The following is a 24,670-nucleotide window of genomic DNA, read 5'->3' on the forward strand; positions in this document are numbered from 1 at the left end:
TCAGGTGGTGTGATATACAGGATGGAACAATACCTGGTCCTATTGCACAACGTTTTAAAAAAACTTTGGAGAAATATAAAAACAAACGTGTCGAACTCATTGAGTATCAGAGCAATATTAAAGAAGATCCATCTGCAGCAGAGGCTGTTGAATGCTGGAAAAAATACTATGAGATAGTCATGCTCTGTGGATTATTGAAAATGTGGGAAGATTTACGCCTCCGGTAATAATTTGCTCTATTTCAAATAGAAGCAAAATTTACATGGTTATTTTATCATAGCACTTATTTTGTGGTATATGTTCTGATTAAAATGAAGTATAAAATTAGATGTCTAATTTATGAGGTAAGCACAAGGTACAACTATCAGTATTGGAAAATTATGTTTGTATTAGCTGAATTCACTAAAATCATTGTTTTTTTTGACCAAAAGAACTCATTAATCCATTTCCTTCCTTATCTTTCATTTTAACTCTTTTGATTTTGGCCAAAGCATAAGAAAGGAAGAGGTAGACCTCCTCTATATATAATATGTGAACCAAATAAGATAACTGGATTATAGCTAAAAGAGTAGCAAGACATAGACAGAGTCTGTCTACAGAACAGTTTTTAAAAGAAGCATAAAGACAGGCTGGACATGGTGGCTCATACCTGTAATCCCGGCACTTTGGGAGGACAAGGTAAGAGGATCACTTGAGGCCAAGAGTTTGAGACCAGCCTTGGGCAGCATATTGAGGTCCCATCTTTACAATAAACAAACAGATTTTTTAAATTTAGCTAGAAATGTGGTGGCATGTGCCTGTAGTCTCAACTACTTGGGAGGCTGAGGCAGGAGGATCACTTGAGCCAAAGAGTTTGAGGCTGCAGTAAGCATTGATCATGCTACTGCATTCCAGCCTGGGCAACAGAGCAAGACCCTGTCTCTTTGTTGTTGTTGTTGTTGTTTGACCCTGTCTCTTAAAAGAAAAAAATAAAAGAAGCAGCAGCAGCACAGGCCTGGTGTGGTGGCTCACGCCTGTAATCCCAGCACTGGGAGGCCGAGGTGGGAGGATCACCTGAGGTCAGGAGTTTGAGACCAGCCTCAACATGGAAAACCCCATCACTACTAAAAATACAAAATTAGCCGGGCGTGGTGGTGCATGCCTGTAATCCCAGTTACTCGGGAGGCTGAGGCAGGAGAATTGCTTGAACCTGGGAGGCGGAGGTTGCGGTGAGCCGAGATCTCACCATTGAACTGCAGCCTGGGCAACAAGAGTGAAACTCCATCACAAAAAAAAAAAAAAAGAAGAAGAAAAAGCACAAAGACAAGATGGGGGACAAAAACAAGGAAACTAGAGGAATTTGAAGCTTCTGACACTTACAGCTATAGTACACATTAAATACAGCCTGGCCAGATTGATATAAAACCTCACACTAAAGGCCTTTTAACCTGTTCTGTTACCTGACTTGTCATGTTTGGCTTTCAACAGAAATTATAAAGCATGCTAAAAGACAAGAAAAAACCAGTTCAGAGAAACAAAGCAAGTATCACAAAGAGACTCAGATATGATTTTGGAATTCATCAGTCAGAGAATTTAAAATTCATCAATAACTGGGATATGTGATCTATTATTGCGGGAAGAAAGGATTAATGAGTTTAAAGATTCGTCAAATAGAAACTTCCCAAACTGAAATGCAAAGAAAAAAGAATGAAAGAAACTGAAGAGAACATTCAAGAACCATGGGACAGTTTCAAAAGGTGTTAACATATTTGTAACTGAAATACCAGAAGAAGAAGAAAAAGAGCAAATGGATCAGAAGAAATACTTGAATTAATAATGATGAGAATTTTCCAAAATTAAATACAGACACAAAACCACAGATCCACAAAGCTCAGAGAACACCAAACAGGATAAATATCAAAGAATCAACACCTAGGCGTATCATATTTAAACTGCATAAAGCTACAAATAAAGAAAAAATATATTGAAGGAAGCCAAAGGAAATAACCCACATTACCTACTATAGTGAACAAGAATTTCTCAGAAGGAACTATGAAAATAAGATGAGAGTGGAGAGTAATATTCAAAATGTTGAAAGAACCACCAAACTAGAATTTTGTATCTAGTGAAATTATTCTTCAAATGTGAGCAAGAAATACTTGCTCAGACAAAACAAAACAAACAAAACTGAGAGTTTATCATTAGTAGGCCTGTTCTGCAAGAAAGGTTAAAGGAAGTTCTTCAGGGAGAAGAAAAATGACAAAAACTCATGTCTGCATATAGTAAGGAACAATGTGGGAAAAGGAATAAAGGTAAAATAAATTATTTTATTATTATTTTATTTATTTATTTTTCTGAGACAGGGTCTTGCCCTGTCACCCAGGCTTGAGTGCATTGACGTGATCATGGCTCACTGCAGCCTTGACTTCCCAGGCTCAAGTGATCCTCTCATTTCAGTCTCCTGAGTAGCTGGAATCACAGGTGTGTGCCACCATGCCTGGCTAATTTTTTTATTTTTGTTTTTGTGGAGACAGGGTCTCACTATATTGCCCTGGCTGATTTCAAACTCCTGGACTCAAGTGATCCTCCCACCTCGACCTCCAAAGTGCTGAGATTACGGGTGTGAGCCACTGTGTCCAGCCTCTATTTTTCTTATTGTTGATTGATCTAAAAGATAGCTATTTAACATAATAGTAGTAATGATTCATTAGGTAATTAAAGCTTATGGATTACTGAAATAAATGAAACAATATCATAGAAGATGGGAGGATAGAATTGGAATACTCTATTATATGGTATCTTCATGACATGTGAAGTAGTTTAGTGTTATTTGAAAGTGGACATAAATTAGTTAAGAATATATGTTGCAATCTCTCGGGCAAATATTATTATTATTATTATTTTTAAAAAAAGGAAGTATAATTGATTTAAGAGAGTAGACACAATGGAACAAAATAAAATGCTAAATTAAAGCTAGAAGAGGCAGGGCTGGGTGTGGTGGCTCATACCTGTAATCCAGCATTTTAGGAGGCCAAGGTGGGCGGATCACCTGAGGTCAGGAGTCCAGACCACCCTGACCAACATGGCGAAACCCCATCTCTACTAAAACTACAAAAATTAGCCAGGTGTGGCGGTGCATGCCTGTAATCCCAGCTACTCAGGAGGCTGAGGCACGAGAATAATTTGAACCTGTGACGTGGAGGTTGCAGTGAGCTGGAGTGCCACTGCACTCCAGCCTGGGTGACAGAATAAGGCTGTCTCAAAAAACAAAAACAAAAACAAAAATCAAAACAAAACCAAAACCCAAAAAGCAACCAAAACACTAGAAGAGGCAGAAAAGGAGGGAAAAAGGAAACAAAGGACAGGTGCAACCTGTGTATTAATAGAAACCAGCTACAATATAGTAAATGTTAATTATGTCAAAATAACTTTAAATGTAAATGATCTAAATAAAAAAAAGCAGAGATTATGAAAATGGATTTAAGAAAACAATACCCGACTATATGTGACCTGTAAGAAACCCACTTTATAAAGATTCAGATATGTTCAAAGTAAAGGGATGGAGAAAAATATTTCATGCTCATGCTAATTAATAAAAAGCTGGTATGGCTATATTAATTTCAGATGAAGCAGCTTAAGAACTAGGACAATTATCAGGGATAAGAAGGGACATTTCATGATGATAAAGGGTTTGGTTCTCCAGGAAGATTAACAATTTCTTACCACTCCTATTCACCTTCATACTAGAAGTTCTAAATAATGCAATAAGATGAGAAAAAGAAACAAAAGGTCTGAAGACTGGAAAAGAAGAAATAAAACTATATTTGCAGATGACATAATTGTCTATGTAGAAAATCCCAAAGAATCAAAAAGGAACAAAACTCCTGAAACCAATAAATGATTATAGCAAGTTTACAGGAAGCAAGGTTAATATTCAAAAATCAACTGCTTTTTTATAAACCAACAATGAACAATTTATTTTAAATTTTAGAAATTATTGACAATAGAACCAAAAATGTGAAATACTTAGGTATATACCTAACAAAATATAGGACCTATAATGCAGAAAGCTACAATACACTTATGACAATAAATGGAGAGATATGTTCTTGGATTGGAAAACCCAATATTTAAAAAATGTCAGTTCTTCCCAACTTCATCTGTAGATCCAGTGCCATCCCAGTGAAATTCATAGCAAAATATTTTGTAGAGATTGACAAACTTCCTAAAACTCATGTGGAAAGGCAGGAAACCTAGAATAGCCAAAAAGTTGAAGGACTACTACTACTCGATTTTAAGACTTACTATGAAGCTGTAGTAATCAAAAGAGTATGGTATAGGTGAAAGAATAGATTAATGGAAGAGACATATAGATCAGTGGAAGGAAGTAGAGTCCATAAATAGAGTCCTTATATAGTCCAGATTAGAGAGTCCATAGGATTCACACATAGAGTAGACTGACTTGACAAAGGGCGAAAGAAATGTAATAGAGAAAGGATATTCTCTTCAACAAATGGTGCTGGAATAATTGAATATCTATATCCAAAAACGTGAACCTAGATACAGACCTTTCACAAAAATTAACTCAAAGTGGTCCATAAACCTGAACATAAAACTCAAAACCGTAAGACTTGTAGGAAATTATAGATACTCTTGTGTTTGGCAGTGGGTTTTTAGATGCCACAACAATACTGTATGTTCTGTGAGAGAAAAAAGTCATAAGTTGGACTTTGTTAAAATTGAAAACTGCTCTGAAAAATACACTATTAAGAATGAAAAAACTAGCCACAGATTAGGAGAAAATATTTGCAAAATATATGTCTGATAGACTTGTATCTAAAATATACAAAGAGCTCATAAAACTCAAACATAACAAACAACCCAATTAAAAATGGGCAAAGATCTGAATAGACACCTTACCGAAGAAGATACACAGACAGCAAAAAAGCATATAAAGAGATGCTCGACCTCGTTTGTCATTAGTAAATTGCAAATTAAAACAGCAGTGAGATGCCATTACATACCTATTAGAAATGGCTAAATTTAAAAAAAAGCTGATAATATTAATTGCTACTGAGAATGTTGAGCGAAGGAACTCTCATTCTTTGCTGGTTAGAATGCAAAATGGTACTGCCTCTTTAGAGCACTGTTTGGCAGTTTCTTACAAAGCGAAACATAGTTTAACCATAGGACTCAGCAGTTGCAGTACTACTTGGTATTTACCCAATTAATTTGAAAACTTATATCCACATAAAAACCTACACTAAAATAAAAAGTATTACAAAGGAATAGTATAAATAACTCAACCCAACAAATTAGATAACCTAGAATAAATGAGCAGATGCCTAGTAAGACACAATCTACCAAAAATGATTCAAGCAGAAACATAAATTCTGACTGGCTCTATAACAAGTTAAGTAGATTGAATTAGCAAATAAAAAACTATTCACAAAGGAAAGTCAAGGACTAGATGTCTTCACTGGTGAATTGTGACACACGTTTAAAGAAGAATCAACACTAATTCTTCAAAAACTCTTCCAGAAAATAAAAGGTAACAATTTCCCAACTCATTCTGTGAGACAATATATTACTCTGAATCCAAAAGCAAAGACATCACAAGAAAAGAAAACCTAGACGAATATCACTAATGAATTTAGATACAAAATCCTCAACAAAATACTAACAAATGGAGTCCAGCAACATATAAAAAGATCAGACACTATGACCAAGGTGAGATTTATCCTAGGAATCCAATGTTGTTTTAAAATATGAAAAATCTATCAGTATAATACATAATATTAATAGAATGAAAAAACAAGACACAGAGTCATCTCAATAGACACAGACAAATCATTTGACAAATTAACACCCTGTCATGATAAACACTCTAAAAAAAACTTGGAATAGAAGGAATTTTCCTCACCCTGTTTAAGGCTGTCTATGAAAAACTCACAGCTAGAGTCATCATTTTTTATGGTGAAAGAATAGATCTTTCTCCCCCTACAGTCAGGAGCATGATAAGGGTATTTACTCTTGCCACTTTTATTCAAATTGTACTGGAGGTTCTAGCCAGAGCAATTAGACAAGAAAAAGAAATAAAAAGCATACAGAATGGAGAGAAAGAAGTAAAATTATCTCTATTCACAGATGGCACGGTCTTGTATATAGAAAATCCTATAATGAAATACTACCCAGCAATATAAAGAAGTAAATTGCTGGCCGGGCGAGGTGGCTCATGCTTGTAATCCCAGCACTTTGGGAGGCCGAGGCAGGCAGATCACAAAGTCAGGAGGTGGAGACAAACCTGACCAACATGGTGAAACTCCATCTCTACTAAAAATACAAAAATTAGCCAGGCGTGGTGGCGTGTGCCTGTAATCCCAGCTACTCAGGAGGCTGAGGCAGGAGAATTGCTCGAACCTGGGAGGCAGAGGTTGCAGTGAGCTGAGATCACGCCACTGCACTCCAGCCTGGGTGACAGAACAAGACTCTGTTTCAAAAAAAAAAAAAAAAAGAAGTAAATTGCTAACACACACAATAACAGTAACGTGGATGGATCTCAAAAATAGGTTGAGTGAAAAAAGCAGACACAAAAGAATGCATAGTATACTATTCCACTTTAAAATTCCATTGAGAGGCCAAGCATGATGGCTCACACCTGTAATCCTAGCACTTTGGGAGGCTGAAGTGGGCAGATCACCTGAGGTCAAGTGTTCGAGACCAGCCTGACCAATATGGCAAAACCCCATCTCTACTAAAAATACAAAAATTAGCAAGGCATGGTGGTGCAGGTCTGTTGTCTCAGCTGCTTGGGAGGCTGAGGCAAGAGAATCGTTTGAACCTGGGAGGCAGAGGTTGCAGTGAGCTGAGATCGTGCCACCACACTCCAGCCTTGGCAACAGAGCGAGACTCCAACTCAAAAATAAATAAATAAATAAATAAATAAACAATAAAATTCCATTAAAAATTCCTAGAAAGGTGTGGAACAACAGGAATTCTCACTTATTGCTGGTGGGAATGCAAAATAGTATAGTCACTTTGGAAGACAGTTTAGAAGTTCCTTACGAAACTAAAGATGCTTTTATCATATGATCCAGCAATCATGTTCCTTGATAATTACCCACATGAGTTGGAAACTTACGTTCATACAAAAACCTGCACGTGGTTGTTTATAGCAGCTTTATTCATAATTGCCAAAACTTGGAAGCAACCAAAATGTCCTTCAGCAGGTGAATATATAAATTATGGTACACCCAGACAATGCAATGTTATTCAGCACTAAAAAGAAAAGACCTGTGAAGCCATGACAAGACATGGAAGAAACTTAAATGCATATTACTAAGTGAAAGAAACCAATCTGAAAAGGCTACATACTGTATGACTCCGACTGTATGACATTCTGGAAAGACAAAATTGTGGAGGCAGAAAAAAAAAAAATCAGTGGTTCCCAAGTATTAATGGAGAGGCAGAGCATAGAGAATTCTTAGGGCATTGAAACTCTTCTGTATTATACTATAATGGTGGCTACATGTCATTATACATTTGTCCAAACTCCTATAATGGACAACACCAAGAGTCAACTCTGATGTAAACTATGGACTTTGGGTGACAATGATGTGTTAATATAGGTGCACTGCTTGTAACGAGTGTACCACTCTGGTGCCAGATATTGATAGTGGGGCAGGTTGTGTGTGCGGGGGCGAACAAGGGATACACAGGAACTCTCTTCCATTTGCTCAACTTTGCTGAAAATCTTAAACTGCTCTGAAAAATAAAGCCTATTAAGAAAAATTCAGTTTTCCTTTCAGGTGGAACTGCCATCTTCCAGTAATTCGCCAAAATGACGAACACAAAGGGAAAGGGGAGAAGCACCCGATACATGTTTTCTAGGCCTTTTAGAAAACATGGAATTGTTCTTTTGGCCAAGTATATGTGAATCTATAAGAAAGGTGATATTGTAGACATCAAGGGAATGGGTACTGTTCAAAAAGGAATGCCACACAAGTGTTACCATGGCAAAACTGGAAGAGTCTACAATGTTACCCAGCATGCTGTTGGCACTGCTGTAAACAAACAAGTTAAGGGCAAGATTCTTGCCAAGAGAATTAATGTGTGTATTGAGCACATTAAGCACTCTAAGAGCCGAGATAGCTTCCTGAAACACGTGAAGAGAAATGATCAGAAAAAGAAAGAAGCCAAAGAGAAAGGTACCTGGGTTCAACTGAAGAGCCAGCCTGCTCCACCCAGAGAAGCACACTTTGTGAGAACCAGTGGGAAGGAGCCTGAGCTGCTGGAACTTATTCCCTATGAATTCATGGCATAATAGGTATTAAAAACAAAATAAAAGACCTCTGGGTTGAAAAAAAATTCAAAGAAAGGGAAATACATAATGACAGAAAGCAGACCAGTGTTTGCTCAGGACTGCAAAGATGCATGAGGAAACTTATCAGTGTGATGGAAATTTTTAATGTCTTTATTACTGTGATTGAGTTAAAAGCATATGTGCATTTGTGAAATCTCATGGAATAGTTCACTTAAAATGAATACCTTTTATGTAAATTATACCTTAATAAATTTGATTTAAAAACACCTATCTATACCTTTGATTTTAAAACTAGGATAGCATGATAAACTACTGTGGTTTCCTGAATGTTTAGGATGCCTTACTTTTGAAGCAGCTAATTAACTGGTAAATAGCAAAAAAAAAAAAAAAAAAAAAAGTATGAATGGTTCCCTGTTTCTCAAGATCAAGACCACTTGCTTAAATAGATATAAAAATGATAAAAATGTTGAGTGGGTTTGATTTTGAAATGTTTAATGAAACTTTTGGAGGATACTGCTAATATGTTTAAATTCAGTTTTTAATAACTTACATAGAAAATTATTAGAAAGTTTCCTGAAATCATAAGTTTTACAAAAATATATAATAACTGAGATACAGTTCAAAAGTATTGGTACTGGCCAGGTTCATGCCTGTAATCCTAGCACTTGGGGAGGCCAAGGTGGGAGGATTGCTTGAGGTCAGGAGTTCAAGACCAGCTTGGGCAATGTAATGAGACCCTGCCTCTTAAAAAAAGGCCAGGCAAGGTTGCACATGCCTGTAGTCCTAGCTATTTGGGAAGCTGAGGTGGGAGGATTGCTTGAGCCCAGGAGGTCAAGGCTGCAGTAAGCCATAATTGCACCACTGCACTCCAGGGCAAGACCCTGTCTTTAGTTTAAAAAAAAGAAAGAAAGAAAGAAAAAAATATATATATACATACACTAAAGCCACATCCTGTTAGCATAAAGCAACAATCAAAGTGCTGCAGAGAATGCAAAAGATTATACTAAAGAGAGTACTGGTAAATCCATGTCTATTGGAAAAAGAGTGTCCCTTTTGGCTGACAGTAATGATAAAAGCCAACAGTTATACTAAAACTTTTTCTCTGACTTTCTGTTGGAGACACTTAAATGATAGAGACAAGAAACAGGAAACATAAAGAAAAGCAGGAAGAAGAGAAAGAACTAATTAGAAGTGCTGAATAGCAAACAATGTAAAAACAACTAAGAGAGAAGCTGGAATAGTTCTGCTGGGAGGACAACAGCCAACTATTTTATGCAGATAATATCCTTTAAAAAAATGATATGCTAATTGAGCATAGTATCTAAAATTAGCCATATTTGAAAACATTTTAACATTTTGATGCCTCACTGTGACAGGCATAACCCATCTTTGTGTGAGTCTACAACTCAATGGATTATGAAAGTACAACCAGGAAATTTTTCTACTGTATTGGAAGGTTGAGGTAGCTGAGGCAATGGTTGTAGTGGGTTGCATGCAGATTTCCAGGCCCTGTCAATTAAAATGAAAATATTTTAGAGTAAAGGATTGAAACATGCAGTTATCTAAAAGATCTGAATCATTACCTTGCTCTCATGTTGCTCATTGCCCTCAAGGAACTTATAATTAATGAAAACTATTTCTCAAAGATGCTTAGTACCAAGTTTTTATTTACTGAATAAGGACAAGGTCAGTCTTTTTCATGTTAATTTAATTACAACTAAATATTTTCAACTATAGAGTTCATGGACCTTTCTTTCCAAGAATTCTGAGGCGTAGGAAAGGAAAAAGAGAATTTGGAAAAACTATAACACATATTGTAGCAAAAGTGATGACTACTGAAATGGTAAGAAATAAACTATTCTTATTTGTTATTTAAGTATTAGCTGTGTATAATCGGAAAAGAAGCTCCCTGAGGGTGGAGTCCTTGTCTAATCATTAATGCCTTATTTTCTCAACTACCTCCAGCTCAGTTATTGCCATATCATAGATACTGAATAAATAAATGGTGACAACTATTTACTGAGTACTAACCTTGTTGTCAGGTACTATGTTAGTTGCTATGGTGAAGATGAGACATAAATGTGAGAAAGACTGCATTTAGGGGACGTAAAATGTTGATCCAGACCCACAGTCTTCCTTCTTCACACATTTGAAAATTTCAAGCATGGTGGAAATATGGACACAAGTATATAAGCAGTTACAATTATAACACAGAATGATAAATGCTATGATAAGGGTATGTACAGAGTACATGTAGGATGGGTACATAAGACAGAATTAGGAGTCTGGAAATGCTGGATAAAAGAAATAACTCAGCTGAATTGTGAAGGATGAATATAAATTTATCCAGCTCAAGAACAAACAAATGTTCTAAGACAAAGAACAAATATTTTCATTTCACTTGACCTCTCAGTAGCATTTCAAAGCTCTCTCATTGAAATAATCTCTTTCCTTGTTTTATGTTAGTATACTTTCCTGGTTTTCATTCTCTCTAGTTACTTGTATTCTCATGTCCTCTAAATGCTTGGTACTTGTCTTTTTTATGCATTATATTATCCTAAAGTGATTTAGCTAATCTTCCCCCATAACTTCACTTATATATATAGGTACTTTTCCAGAATGTATTTGCATAGCCCAAAGTTTTGTTCTCTAAGCTCCAAACCTATGTATCCAACTGCCTATTGCTTATTACCACTTAATTGCCTCACCAGTACATCAATTAATTGTCTGCAATTAATTTCATAATCTTATCCCATTGACTTGCTTTTATTCTGGAGTTCTTTGTTTCAATAAATGGTACCATCATCTACTTGACTGCTAATAACAATTTTCTGGGAGTTATCTTCCTCATATTTCTCCTCACTTTCATACACACTCACTTTTTTCCTTCACTCACCCCACATCCTGGGATAAGCTGTGTTTCCTCTGCCTGCTGAGCCACTGTTCATCCTTCAGGTATTGATTTAAATATTTCCACAGGAAAAGGCCTTCTCAACCTTTCATAATACATTAGACTGCTGTATACAATTATAGTACCTTGTATTTTTCCTTATTGGCACTTTCCTTTATCATGACTACATTTAATACTTTTGTGGCTATCTATTGAATGTCTGTCTCTTTCACTAGTATGTGAGCTTCTTGAGAGCAAAGAGTATTTACCACTCATCCAGTCACCTAGCATGATGCTTGGTACATGGTAGGTGCCCAGCAATTTTTGGTGAATCAATAAATTAGTGTATGTGACAAGAGAGATTAGTACATATAAGGAACTGAAAGAAGGCCACCAAGGCTGGTGGTTAACATCTAAGAGAGTGATGAAAGATAAAGCTGGTGTATTAGACAGTCTTGTCTGCTATTCTACCAATTTGTATTCTTTTCAATAAAATTTAATTTTCCTTTTAATTACTTATTGAAGCATATTATTCAATCATATTGATTATTCTCCAACATCTTTATAAATACCCTTTAAAACATCTTTTTAAAAAGGTATAAATCTTGCTTTTATCCTCAGTTTTATTTTATCATTTTTATTTTTGCTTCTCCTTTTCACTTTTTAATAGGTCCTGGCTTTACTCACTTTCTTATATGACAGAATTTCCATGTTTTTTTTTTTGTTTGTTTTCTTGTTTTTTTGGTTTTTTTGCTCATTGCTTTGCAATCCTGTTTTCGTTTGTGAAGTTATACCTGAACTTTGGAGGCCAGAATAATGAGAGGGAGACTACTTGTGAGGAGAAGGTATCATCAGCTTCCACTTTACTTAGACCTTGGATTTTAGATTTACTTTTGAGGTTCATGAAATATTATAGTTTGTTAGTAGTATAGCTGTACATACAAGCTTTAACAATTTCCTCATCTTTGAAGATGCTTGACTGAGAATTCTTGCTCTATACCCACCCCTTAGACGCAGTTTATTCATGCCCATCATCTTATGTTGGTGATCTTTATAAGCAGTGCGGCGGAAAGGCATGGACTTTGTAGTCAGATACCCAGTGTTCAAATGCCCTATCTGAGACCACTTAATAAGTAATCTTAGGCAAAGTGCATAACCTCTAAGCCTCAATTTCCTTACTTGTAGAATGCTTTAAAAAGAGAGAGATAAAAAATATAGATATACTGTGCCAGTTAAGAGCATGGGCTCTAAAGCCAAATTGCCTGGATTCCTGGTTTTGCCACTTACTAGTTAGGTGATTTTCAACAAATTATTTAACCCATCTATACTTTAGTTTCTCATATGTAAAGTTGTGATAATAATACTATGTTCCATATTTATAAGTTGTTGTAAAGATTAAATGTTTACATTTGTAATATGCTCAGAATAATGCCCAGCACATAGTAAGTGCTCAATAAATGTTTACCTCTTGTTTCAGTTTCTGAACTAAAGTTAAACATCAGTCATTCTCCTAGATCTAGGAGAAACAGTGGTATCCCCATTGTGTATCATAGGCCTCTACCCTCTTGTTGATCACAGGCTGTTCCTTCTTTCAATCTGGAGACAGTATAGTGTGATGTTGGAGAACATAGACTTTACGATCATAAAAACCTGGATTTGGTTTACAGTTTTGCTTCTTAATATTTCTATGAGATTAAACAAATTACATCGTTTCTTTTATTTCCTCATCTGTGAAAGATAGTAAGTCTGTCCCATAGAGTGTTAGGCTTAAGTGAAATATTTTTTATAAATCTTTTAGCAAAATGTCTAGCACATAAATAAATGTCAACTGATATTATTATTACTGTTTTGCAGTTCATATCCCAATAATATAGCCATCATTTTTGCCAGATTTTTCCTGTAGTGCTACAAAAGGTGATAACCATGTCTGAAAATATACGAAGTACAAAGAAGAATTTCATCAGTTTTCTTCCATCTGTACTACTGATTCTGTTGCCACCTGCCTCCTCAGAGACAGTGTGTTCTCAGTTATTCTTTATTTTTTTGTATCTTTTTTCCTTTCTGAAAAAAACTTGAGGTGAAATTTATGTAGCAAAGTTAACTGTTTTAAAGTGACATTCAGTGACATTTAGTAGTTACAATGCTATGTACATGTGTCTGGTTCCCAACCATTTTCGTTACCCAAAACCAGAACCCCATACCTCCATTTCCCCTTTCCCCCAGCTCCTGACAATCAACAATCTGCTATCTCTGTAGATTTATGATTCTGGATATTTCATATAAATGGAATCATAAAATATCCAACCTTTATGTCTGGCTTTTATTGTAGCATTTATCAGTACTTCATTTTTCTGGCTGAATAATATACTATTGTATGTATATACAACAATCTGCTTATACATTCATCAGTTGGTGGATATCTGAGTTGTTTCTGCCTTTTGACTATTGGGGAAAAGGGGCTGTGAACATCTGTGTACAAGAGTTTGTCTGACTACCTGTTTTCCATTCTTTGGGGTATATACCTAAGACTAGAATTACTGGGTCATATGTGCAACTTTATGAGGAATTGCCAGACTGTTTTTCACAGGGGCTGAAACATTTCACATTGTCATCTGCAAAGTATTAGGGTTCCAATTTCTCCAGTCCTCAACAACACTTTTATCTTTTTTTGTTATTTTTTATTTATTTTTTCTCTCTTTTATTTTTAAAATTACAGTCATCCTAGTGAGTGTGAAGTATTTCATTGTAGTTTTGATTTTCATTTATCTAATGACTAATGATGTTGAAGATGTCGAACATATTTCCATGGACTTGTTGGTCATTTGCGTATCTTCCTTGGAGAAACGTCTATTAAATTCATATGCCCATTTTGTAATTGGGTTGTTTGTCTTCTTATTATTGACTATAAGAGTTCTTTGTATATTCTGAATATTAGACTCTTATTAGATATATGCTTTGCAGATTTTTACCCCCCATTCCTTAGACTTTTACACTTCCTTTTGTGCTCTTTACTGCCACTTAGGGGATACTAGGAGCATTGCCTGTATCTGTGATCACTGCCATTGCTGTTAACTTTATTCACTGTTTCATAGGTGATCCCTCTTCCTCCCCCTCCTTCTTTCTTTCTTCCCTTCTTTCCTTCCTTTCCTTTCTTTCCTTCCCTTCCTCCCCTTTCTCCTCTTTCTTTCTTTTCCTTCCTTCTCTCTCTCTCCCTTTCCTTCCTTCCTTCCTTCTCTCCTTCCTTCCTTCCTTCCTTCCTTCCTTCCTTCCTTCCTTCCTTCCTTCCTTCCTTCCTTCCTTCCTTCCTTCCTTCCTTCCTTCTCTCTCTGCCTTTCCTTCCTTCCTTCCTTTCTCTCTCTTTCTTACTCTCTTTCTTTTCTTTTCTTTTCTTTCTTTCCTTCCTTTCTTTCTCTCCTTTCTTTCCTAGTTGGATCAGAATAGCACTGAATCGGTACATTGCTTTGGGCAGCATGGTCATTTTAACAACATTTACTCTTTTGGCGGGGCGCTGTGGCTCACGCCTGTAATCCCAGCACTTTGGAAGGCCGAGGCGGGAGGATGACGAGGTCAGGAGATCGAGACCATCCTGGCGAACATGACGGTGAAACCCCGTCTCTACTAAAAATACAAAAACATTAGCCTCGCGTTGTGGCGGGCGCCTTGTAGTCCCAGCTACTCGGGAGGCTGAGGCAGGAGAATGGTGTAAACCCGGGAGGCGGAGCTTGCCATAAGCCGAGATCGCGCCACTGCACTCCAGCTTGGGCCACAGAGCGAGACTCCGTTTCAAAAAAAAAAAAAAAAACCGATATTGGTTCTTCTTATTCTTGAGCATGGAATGTTTTTCCATTTGTTTGTGCTGTCTCTTATTTCTTTCAACAGCATTTTGTAGTTTTGCAATTCTTGTTGTAGAGCTTTTTCACTTCCCTTGTTAGCTGTATTACTAGGTATTTTATTGTGTGTGTGTGTGGCTATTGTGAATGGAATTGTGTTCTTGATTTGGTTTTCAGTTTGGACATTGTTGGTGTATAGAAATGCTATGGATTTTTGTACATTGATTTTTGTATCCTGAAACTTTGCTAAAGTTGTTTATCAGATCTAGAAGCTTTTGGGTAGAGGCTATGGGGTTTTCTAGGTATAAAATAATATAGTCTCTAAAGAGATAATTTGACTTCCCCTCTTCCTATTTGGATGCCTTTTATTTCTGTCTTTTGCCTGATTGCTCTGGCTAGGACTTCCAGTACTGTGTTGAATAGAAGTGGTAAGAGTGGGTATCGTTGTCTTGCTGTTTTTCAAGGGGAATGCTTCCAGCTTTTGTCCATTCAGTATGATGTTGGCTGTGGGTTTGTCATAGATGGCTCTTATTATCTTGAGGTATATTCCTTCAGTGCCTAGCTTGTTGAGAGTTTTTAAGATGAATAGATGTTGAATTTTATAGAAAGCCTTTTGAGCGTCTGTTGAGATGATCATGTGGTTTTTGTTTTTAGTTCTGTTTATGTGCTGAATCACATTTATTGATTTTTGTATGTTGAACCAACCTTGCATACCAGGAATAAAGCTAACGTTATCATGGTGGATTAGCTTTTTGATTAATGGCCACTTAGGACATTGATGTGCCACTAGATTCAGTTTGTTAATGTTCTGTTGAGGATTTTTGCATCTGTGTTCATTAGGGATATCAGCTTGAAGTTTACTTTTTTTTGATGCGTCTGCCAGGTTTTGGTATCAGAATCATGCTGGCCTCAAATAATGAGTTAGGCAGGAGTCCTTCCTCCTCAAAGTTTTGGAATAGTTTCAGTAGGATTGGTAGCAACTCTTATAAGTCTGGTAGAATTCAGCTGTAAATTTGTCTCGTTCAGAACTTTTTCTGATTGGTAGGTAGGCTCTTTATTACTAATTTAGTTTTGGAACTCATTATTAGTTTGTTTAGAGTTTCAGTTTCTTCCTGGTCCAATCTTGGGAGATTGTATGTTTGCAGGAATTCATCCATTTCCTTTAGGTTTTCTAGCTTTTGTGCATAGAGATGTTTGTAATAGTCTGTGAAATACAATAAATAAATAGTTTTTTTGTATTTCTGCAGTGTCAGTAGTAATGTCCTTTTTGTTGTTTCTGGTTGTGTTTATTTGAATATTCTCTCAGTCTAACTAGCAGTCTATTTTATTTATTCTTTCAAAAAACAACTTTTGGTTTTGTTGATCTTTTGTATGGTTTTCACATCTCAGATTCATTCAGTTCAACTCTAATTTTGGTTATTTTTCTTCTTCTAGTTTTGGGATTGGTTTACTCTTATTTTTCTAGTTCCTCCAGGTGTGATGTTAGGTTGTCAGTTTGAGATCTTTCTAACCTTTTGATGTGAGCGATTAGCAGAATAAACTTTCCTCCTTTTTTTTTGAGATGGAGTCTCGCTCTGTTGCCCAGGCTGGAGTGCAGTGGCATGATCTTGGCTCACCGCAAGCTCTGCCTCCCGGGTTCACGCCATTCTCCCACCTCAGCCTCCCAAGTAGCTGGAACTACAGGTGCCCGCCACCACGTCTAGCTAAGTTTTTGTATTTTTAGTAGAGACAGGGTTTCACCATGTTCACCAGGATGATCTCGATCTCCTGACTTTGTGATCCGCCCGCCTCGGCCTTCCAAAGTGCTGGGATTAGAGGCTTGAGCCACCATGCCTGGCCTTAAACTTTCCTATTAACACTATTTTAGCTGTGTCTTAGAGTTTCTGGTATGTTATATCCTTGTTCTCGTTAATTTCAAAGAATATTTTGATTTTTTGATTTCTACATTAATTTCAGTGTTTACCCAAAAGTCATTCAGGAGCAGATTGCTTAATTTCCAAGCAATTGTATGGTTTTGAGAGGTCTTCTTTAGTATTGATTTTTTTTTTTTTTTTTTTTTTTTTGATGGAGTCTCGCTCTGTCACCCAGGTTGGAGTGCAGTGGTGTCATCTTGGCTCATTGCAACCTCCACCTTCCAGATTCAAGCAATTCTCCTGTCTTGGCCTCCTGAGTAGCTAGGATTACAGGCATTCACCACCATGCCTGGCTAATTTTTTGTATTTTTAGCAGAGATGGGGTTTTACCATGTTGATCAGGCTGGTCTCAAACTCCTGACCTCAGGTGATCTGATCTCAAGTGATCTGTAGGTGTCTGTTAGGTCCATTTGGTCAAGTGTCGAGTTCAGGTCTCAAACATCTTTCTTAATTTTCTGCCTCAATTATCTGTCTAATACTGTCAGTGGGGTGTTGAAGTCTTGCACCGTTATTGTGTGGTCTTCTAAGTCTCTTCATAGATCTCTAAGAACTTGTTTTATGAATCTAGATGCTCCAGTGTTGGGATTATATATATTTAAGTGAGTTAAGTCTTCTTGTTGAATCAAACCCTTTATCATTATGTAATGCCATTCTTTGTGTTTTTAAAATCATTCTTGGTTTAGAGTCTATTTTGTCTGAAATTAAAATAGTAACCCCTGCTTTTTTTGGTTTTCTATTTGCTTGGTAGATTTTTCTCCATCTTTTTGCTTTGAGTCTATGGGTGTCATTGCACGTGAAATGGATTTCTTTTTTTTGGAACTGAGTCTTGCTCTGTCACCTAGGCTGGAGTGCAGTGGCACGATCTCATCTCATTGCAATCTCTGCCTCCGGGGTTCAAGTGATTCTCCTGCCTCAGCCTCCCAAGTAGCTGGGATCACAGGCACGTTGCCTGGCTAATTATTGTGTTTTTAGTAGAGATGGCATTTTGCCATGTTGGCCAGGCTGGTCTCAAATTCCTGACCTCAGGTGATCCACCCACCTCGGCCTCCCAAAGTGCTGGGATTACAGGCATGAGCCACCATGCCCAGACTGAAATGAGACTGATATAACATCATATAGTTGGATTATTTTTCTTTATCCTTTCTACCAGTCTTTTTAAATTGGTGATCTTAATCCATTTACATTTAAAATGATTATTGATAAGGAAGGACTTACTTCTGCCATTGGCTACTGTTTTTCCTACATGTAATATCTTTTTGTTGTTGTTGTTATGCAGTGCTTTCAGGACCGTCTTCTTTTGTGTATTATTAAGAATTTTTTTTAGTGTACCAGTTTGATTTACTCCACATTTCCTTTTGTGTGTATTTCTTAGTTATATTCTTGGTGATTATCAAGGGAATTATAATTCACATCCTACGTTTATAATGATTGAGTTTGAATTGATACCAACTTTGCTTTAATAGCATACAGCTCCATCCCTCCCTTTATATTGTTATTATTACAAATTACATCTTTATACATTGTTTCCCCATTAGCATGGATTTGTAAGTATTGTTTTAGTCATTGGTATCCTAGATTATATAGGAAACAAAAAGAGGAGTCACAAACCAAAAATACAGTAATACTGCCTTTATATTTACCCTTGATTTTACCTTTACCGGAATTTTTTATTTCTTTATATGGCTTTGAGTTACTTCTGTTGTTTATTTCATTTCAGTCTGAAGGACTCCTTTAGCATTTCTTTTAGGATAGGCCCAACTTTTGTTTATCTAGAAACGTCAATTTCTTCTTCATTTTGAAAAGATAGTTTTTCTAGATGTAGAATTTTTGGCTGTTTATCTTTCAGCACTTTAAAATCCCACTGCTTTCTGGCTTCCATGGTTTCCGATGAGAAATCAGCCTTAATCTAATTAAGGATCTCTTGTACTTAATGCATTGCTTCCCTCTTGCTGCTTGTAAGATTCTCTCTTTATCTTTGGATTGTTTTTTATCATTATTATTTTTTGAGATGGAGTTTTGCTCTTGTTGCCCAGGCTGGAGTGCAATGGCATAATCTCAGCTCACTGCAACCTCTGCCTCCTGGGTTCAAGTGATTCTCCTACCTCAACCTCCCCAGTAGTTGGTATCATAGGCATGTGGCACCACATCTGGTTAATTTTTGTATTTTTAGTAGAGAGGGGATTTTGCCGTGTTGGCCAAACTGGTCTGGAACTCCTGACCTCAGGTGATCTGCCGCCTTGGCCTCCCAAAGTGCTGGTATTACAAGTGTGAGCCACCCATACCCCCGCCTATCTTTGGATTTTAATTGTTTGATTGTAATGTATGTTAATATGTGTTTCTTTGTGTTTATCCTACTTAAAGTCCATTACACTTCTTGGATATGTAGATTCATGTCTTTAATGAAATTTGGGATGTTTTCAGCTGTTACGTTTTCAAATATTTTTTCTGCCTTTGTTAGGAAAACAGACCATATTTTCCTTCTGTTTTCACAACAAAACAAGAATTATCAACACAGAAGACTTCTGTGACCCCAAAATATGTGGGGCTTTCTCCCTGCCAGCAAGTAATCAGTTCTCCAGCAGACCCCAACTGGGTGTGCTACAATTCTATTTCAACATATCTACCAGTAGACAGTGTCACATTCTACAGGTTGGAGACTCAGCCTCCAAAACTGCCCCTGTCCCTCAGATACCAGTCACAAGTCTAGGCTTCCAGAACTTCTGACTGACTGGCTTCAAGTTGGGGTTCTCACAACTCCCTTTATTTAGGTTTAATTTGCTAGAGCAGTGCACAGAACTCAGAGAAACATTTATGTTTACCAGTTAATTTACTTAATTAATTAATTAATTTTTTGAGATGGAGTCTTGCTATGTCACCCAGGCTGGAAATGCAGTGGCATGATCTCGGCTCACTGTAACCTCCACCTCCCAGGTTCAAGCAATTCTCCTGCCTCAGCCTTCTGAGTAGCTGGGATAACAGGAGCACACTACTACACCCAGCTAATTTTTGTATTTTCAGTAGAGATGGGGTTTCACCATATTGGTCAGTCTGGTCTTGAACTCCTGACCCTCTGATCCGCCCGCCTCAGCCTCCCAAAGTGCTGGGATTACAGGTGTGAGCCACCATGCCTGGCCTATGTTTACCAGTTTATTATAAAGGATATTACAGTCAAGCACAGTGGCTCATGCCTGTAATCCCAGCACTTTGGGAGACTGAGGCAGGCAGATCACTTGAGGTCAGGAGTTTGAGACCAGCCTGGCCAACATGGCAAAAACCTGTCTCTACTAAATATACAAAATTTAGCTGGGCGTGGTGGCGCACACCTGTAATCTCAGCTACTTGGGAGGCTGAGGCAGGAGAATCACTTGAACCCGGGAGGCAGAGGTTGCAGTGAGCCGAGATTGCGCCACTACACTCCAGCCTGGGTGACAGAGTAAGACTCCGTCTCAAAAAAAAAATCGATATTACAAAGGATACAGATGAAAAGATGTGTAGGGGAAAGTATCAGGGAAAGGTGCACAGAGCTCCCGTGCCCTCCTCCAGGTATGTCATCCTCCAGGAAATGTTATGCGGTCAGCTTTCTGAAGGTTCTCTGAACCCAGTCCTCTTGGGTTTCTTTGGACAACTGCATTGAAACATGATTGGCCTCTAAGTATGGGGTGGAACCCAGTTTATTTATTTATGTTTTGTCTCTTTTTTTTCTTTTTTGTGGATAACAGGGTCTTGCTATATTGCCCAAGCAGGTCTCAAACTCCTGGGCTCAAGCTATACTCCGACCTCTGCCTCCCTAAGAGCTGGGATTACAGGCACGAGCCACCATACCTGGCGGAACCTGGTTTGGAATGAGGGTCTTATGACCCACAATCAGAAAAGCACAAGAATATTAGAGTCCTGCCCTGGGGCAAGTGAAAGGAGAGCAAGAGAAGGTTAGAGAGATTCTGTTTCCTGAGGCCTGCTCCTGAGGCCTAAAGCACCCAACATTATAACAAAAAACTGTAATAAGGACTATGGAAGTTATGAGTCACGAGCTGTGAATGAAAACCCGTATATACATACAAAGTAACACCATACCCTTTTCTCTCTTTCCTCTTCTTCTGACACTTCCTACTAAGTATATTTATAGGCTTCATGGTATCCCACAGGTCCCTTTGATGCTGTTCATTTTTTTCCATACTTCTTTTCTTTCTGGTCCTCAGGCTGGATAATTTCTATTGTGCTTTCATCAAGATTGCTGATTATTTTTTCTGCTTGCTCAAATCTGCTGTTGAACCCCTCTAGTGAATTTTTTCACTTCAGCTATTACACTTTTCAACTACAGAATTTCTATTTTGTTTATATTTTTATCGATATTCTTTATTTGTTCAGACATTGTTCTCCTGGTTGCTTCTAGTTCTTGATTGTTTCCTTTAGCTCTTTGTGCACATTTAAAACAGTTGAGTTTAAGTCTTTGTCTAGTAAGTCCAAAGTTCCTCTGGGATAGTTTCTGTTAATTTATTTTTCCTGTGAATGGGTCACGGTATCTTATTTTTTTGTATGCCTTGCAATTTTTTTGTGAAAACTGGACTTTTTGGATATTATAATATGGTAACTCTGGAAACTGGATTCTACCCCTCCTCAGGCTTTGTTTTGGTTGTTGAAGACTGCAGCTGTATGTTTGTTTAATGACTTTTCTAAACTACTTCTGTGAAGGCTGTATTTCTTTTTTGTGTGGCACTTGAAGTGTTTGTTGTTATCTCAGTAGATAGTGAGTAATCTAACAGAGATTTCCTTAAATGGCTCAGCTAAAAAGAAAAAAACAAGGTCAGGTGCAGTGGCTCACACCTGTAATCCTAGCATTTCGGGAGGCTGAGACAGGCGGGTCACTTGAGGCCAAGAGTTTGAGACTAGCCTGGCTAACATGGTGAAACCCCACCTCTACTAAAAATACAGAAATTAGCTGGGCGTAGTGGTGCACACCTGTATTTACAGCTACTTGGGAGGCTGAGGCAGGAAAATCACTTGAACCTGGGAGGCAGAGGTTGCAGTGAGCCAAGATCGTGCCACTGCACTCCAGTCTGGGTGACAGAGCCAGACTCTGTCTCAAAAAAAAAAAAAAAAAAAAAAAATTGATAAATAAATAGAAAAAAACAAAAACAAAAACTCTCCCAGTGTTTGCAGATTGTCTCTGAGCTGAGACACTCCTTCAAAGCTAAGCCAGGCTGCTTAAAACTTTGTATTAGCTTTTGCTTCCTGTTTGCACAAGGCCCAAAGAGCAGCCAAAGGTGCAAGCCTAGGTTCTTCTCAGATATCTTCTGAGCATACGTCTAGCCCTGCAGTGCATGTGCATTTCACTACTGATTTCCTAGTGTATGGGAAGCCCTGATTCCTTTCAAGCCCTTATTCCTCCAAAAATCTTTCTCCTCAGCCCCTCCTTTGAGGAATTTTGCTTGTCTCTTTCTGTGTTCTTTGTGCTGGGCATCTTTGGGGCAAAGGGAAAGCCACTCTAGCCTGAGGGGTGAAAAAAAGATTATCCTCTTTGCCAGTCCATCAGAGAACTACCAGATAGGTCAGAATTTACAACCATAGTATTTTGAGAACAAGGCCTATATTGCACCCTACCACCTGGTGGCCTGCTGGCACCAGCAAGCTACACCAGGAATGTGGGCTGCAGAGCAGGGGATTGGGGATGGTAGGTGGGTAAGCAAAAACAATGCCACAACACTTGTTTACTGAATTTTAGCAGCCACTTCATTAAGTATTTCCTTTGTTGTGATGTTTGATTTAGGTTCTAGAGCTCCCAAAAGTTGATTCCATAGTTTTTGCCAACTTATGTTTGCTTCAGTGGAAGAGCCATTACTTCACCATTTCTGTGCTGTCATCTCTTCCTTGTGTCTTTAACCTCTCCTCTCTACTCTCTCCTTCCTGAATATAGTGAGTTATGTTCAATTCTGTTCTGTTTTAAATAGCAAAACAATATCTACCCTAAACACCACATCTCTGTTTCTTACCTTGCAGAGAAAAACTACTTGAAATATTTATCTGCATTTATTTCTATTTCTTTCATATTTATTACTCTACTCACTGTGATCTGGCTTCTGTCTCCAGAATATCACTGAAAATGCTGTTTTGGTAATGTAGAATCTCCCTCTGGCCAATTGCAGTAGGTACGACTCAGAGATTACCATCTTGTTAATCTTTGAGCAGCATTTGACACTACCAATTACATTTGTCCCTCGGTATACACAGGGATTAGTCCCAGGACACTTGGCATGTATCCAAATCCGTGTGTATTCAAGTCGTGCTGTCAGCCCTGCAGAACCCACATATACAAAAACGTCAAAGTCTGCTCTCCATATACACAGATTTTCATACTGCAAATGCTGTATTTTGATCCATGTTTGGTTGAAAAAAATCTGTGTATAAATGGGTCTATGCAGTTCAAACACATGTTGTTCAAGGGTCGACTGTACTTCCTCCTTTCATCACATCCTAGTCTCCTGATTTTCTTACTACCTCTTTGCCTACTTCTCAGTATTCTTTGTGAGATCTTGCGTTTCTGCCAGTTTGTTAAATATTCCTCAGTGTTCTGTTCTAGGTTGCTATCTTTCCCTCTTTACACATTCTTGTAGCTAATTTCATCCATTCTTGTGCTCAAATTATCATATAAGTAAATAAATCTATGACCTTATGTCTAGTCAGGTCCTATATTCTAGACCCTTATATCCATAGTCTGCTGGATACTTCTATCGAGTGACTCCACTAGCACTTCAAATTTATTGGCACCAAAATTAAACTCATTGTCTTCCTCTACCACACTTTTTTCTCTCTCCTGTGTTTCTTATTTCAGTGAATAAAAAAAAAATATGAGTGAGGAGGGTTTCAGAGTTCTTACAAATTATTTATGTACAGAGGTAGTCTTGTGCTATCTGCCTCCAATGTATGTAATACCTGCACAAATGAATTTGTGGGTTGCTGATTTAGTAAGGCTTATAGGAATTTTACATATATCTGGAAAAAGTGTTCACTCTCACTTGTCAAATAAATGGAAATGAAAATGAGATGGGAAGAGTTTTGTCCATTAAAATGGCAAATATTTTACACATTTAAAAAAAATCCCATGTTGTTTTGTTTATAACAAAACGAGCATTCTTAACCCAAGTTTTAATTGATCAAGCTTTTCTGGAGAGGAATTTGGCAAAGTATATCCAAGAGTCTTAAAATGTTTATACCTTTTGATTCAGCAATTTCCCGTCTAGTAATGTTTCCTAAAGAAATAACTAGATACATATATATAAAGATCTGTTGTAGTATTTTCATAATGTTGAAAACTCATAAACCATCTAAATAAGAGTGAGAAATTCATAACATAAGTGGTAATATATCTGTTTGATACATTAGTATGTAATTGTTAAAAATTAGGCTTTGATGTGCTATTAATAATAGCAAAGACAGGGAATCAACCTAGGTGCCCATTGATGGTGGACTGAATAATGAAAATGTGGTACATATACACCGTGGAATGGAATACTATGCAGCCATAAGAAGAATGAAATAATGTCCTTTGCAGTGGCGTGAATGCACCTGGAGGCCATTATCCTAAGTGAATTAATGCAGGAACAGAAAACCAAATACTACATGTTGTCACTTACAAGCAGGAGCTAAACATTGAGCACACATGGACACAAACATGAGAACAATAGACACTGCTAACTACTGGTGCTGGAGGAAGAAGGGAGGGGATGTCTGTTGAAAAACT

The 24,670-nt window shown here is 37.5% G+C and overlaps 1 protein-coding gene and 1 pseudogene across 2 annotated transcripts in view; both read left to right on the forward strand.

Moving 5' to 3' along the window:
- SHCBP1L (SHC binding and spindle associated 1 like) overlaps positions 1 to 24,670 on the forward strand; it is a 46,957-nt gene that overhangs the window by 13,695 nt on the left and 8,592 nt on the right. For both annotated transcript variants that reach the window (XM_073011430.1, XM_007989246.3), the window contains 2 exons: positions 5 to 223; positions 10,040 to 10,145. In XM_073011430.1, the coding sequence (XP_072867531.1) occupies positions 5 to 223; positions 10,040 to 10,145 (325 nt within the window). The remainder of the gene's footprint in view (positions 1 to 4; positions 224 to 10,039; positions 10,146 to 24,670) is intronic.
- On the forward strand, positions 7,817 to 8,302 carry LOC119619626 (large ribosomal subunit protein eL21-like; annotated as a pseudogene).

This window comes from Chlorocebus sabaeus, chromosome 25, assembly GCF_047675955.1.
Source record: "Chlorocebus sabaeus isolate Y175 chromosome 25, mChlSab1.0.hap1, whole genome shotgun sequence".
Classification (NCBI taxonomy): domain Eukaryota; kingdom Metazoa; phylum Chordata; class Mammalia; order Primates; family Cercopithecidae; genus Chlorocebus; species Chlorocebus sabaeus.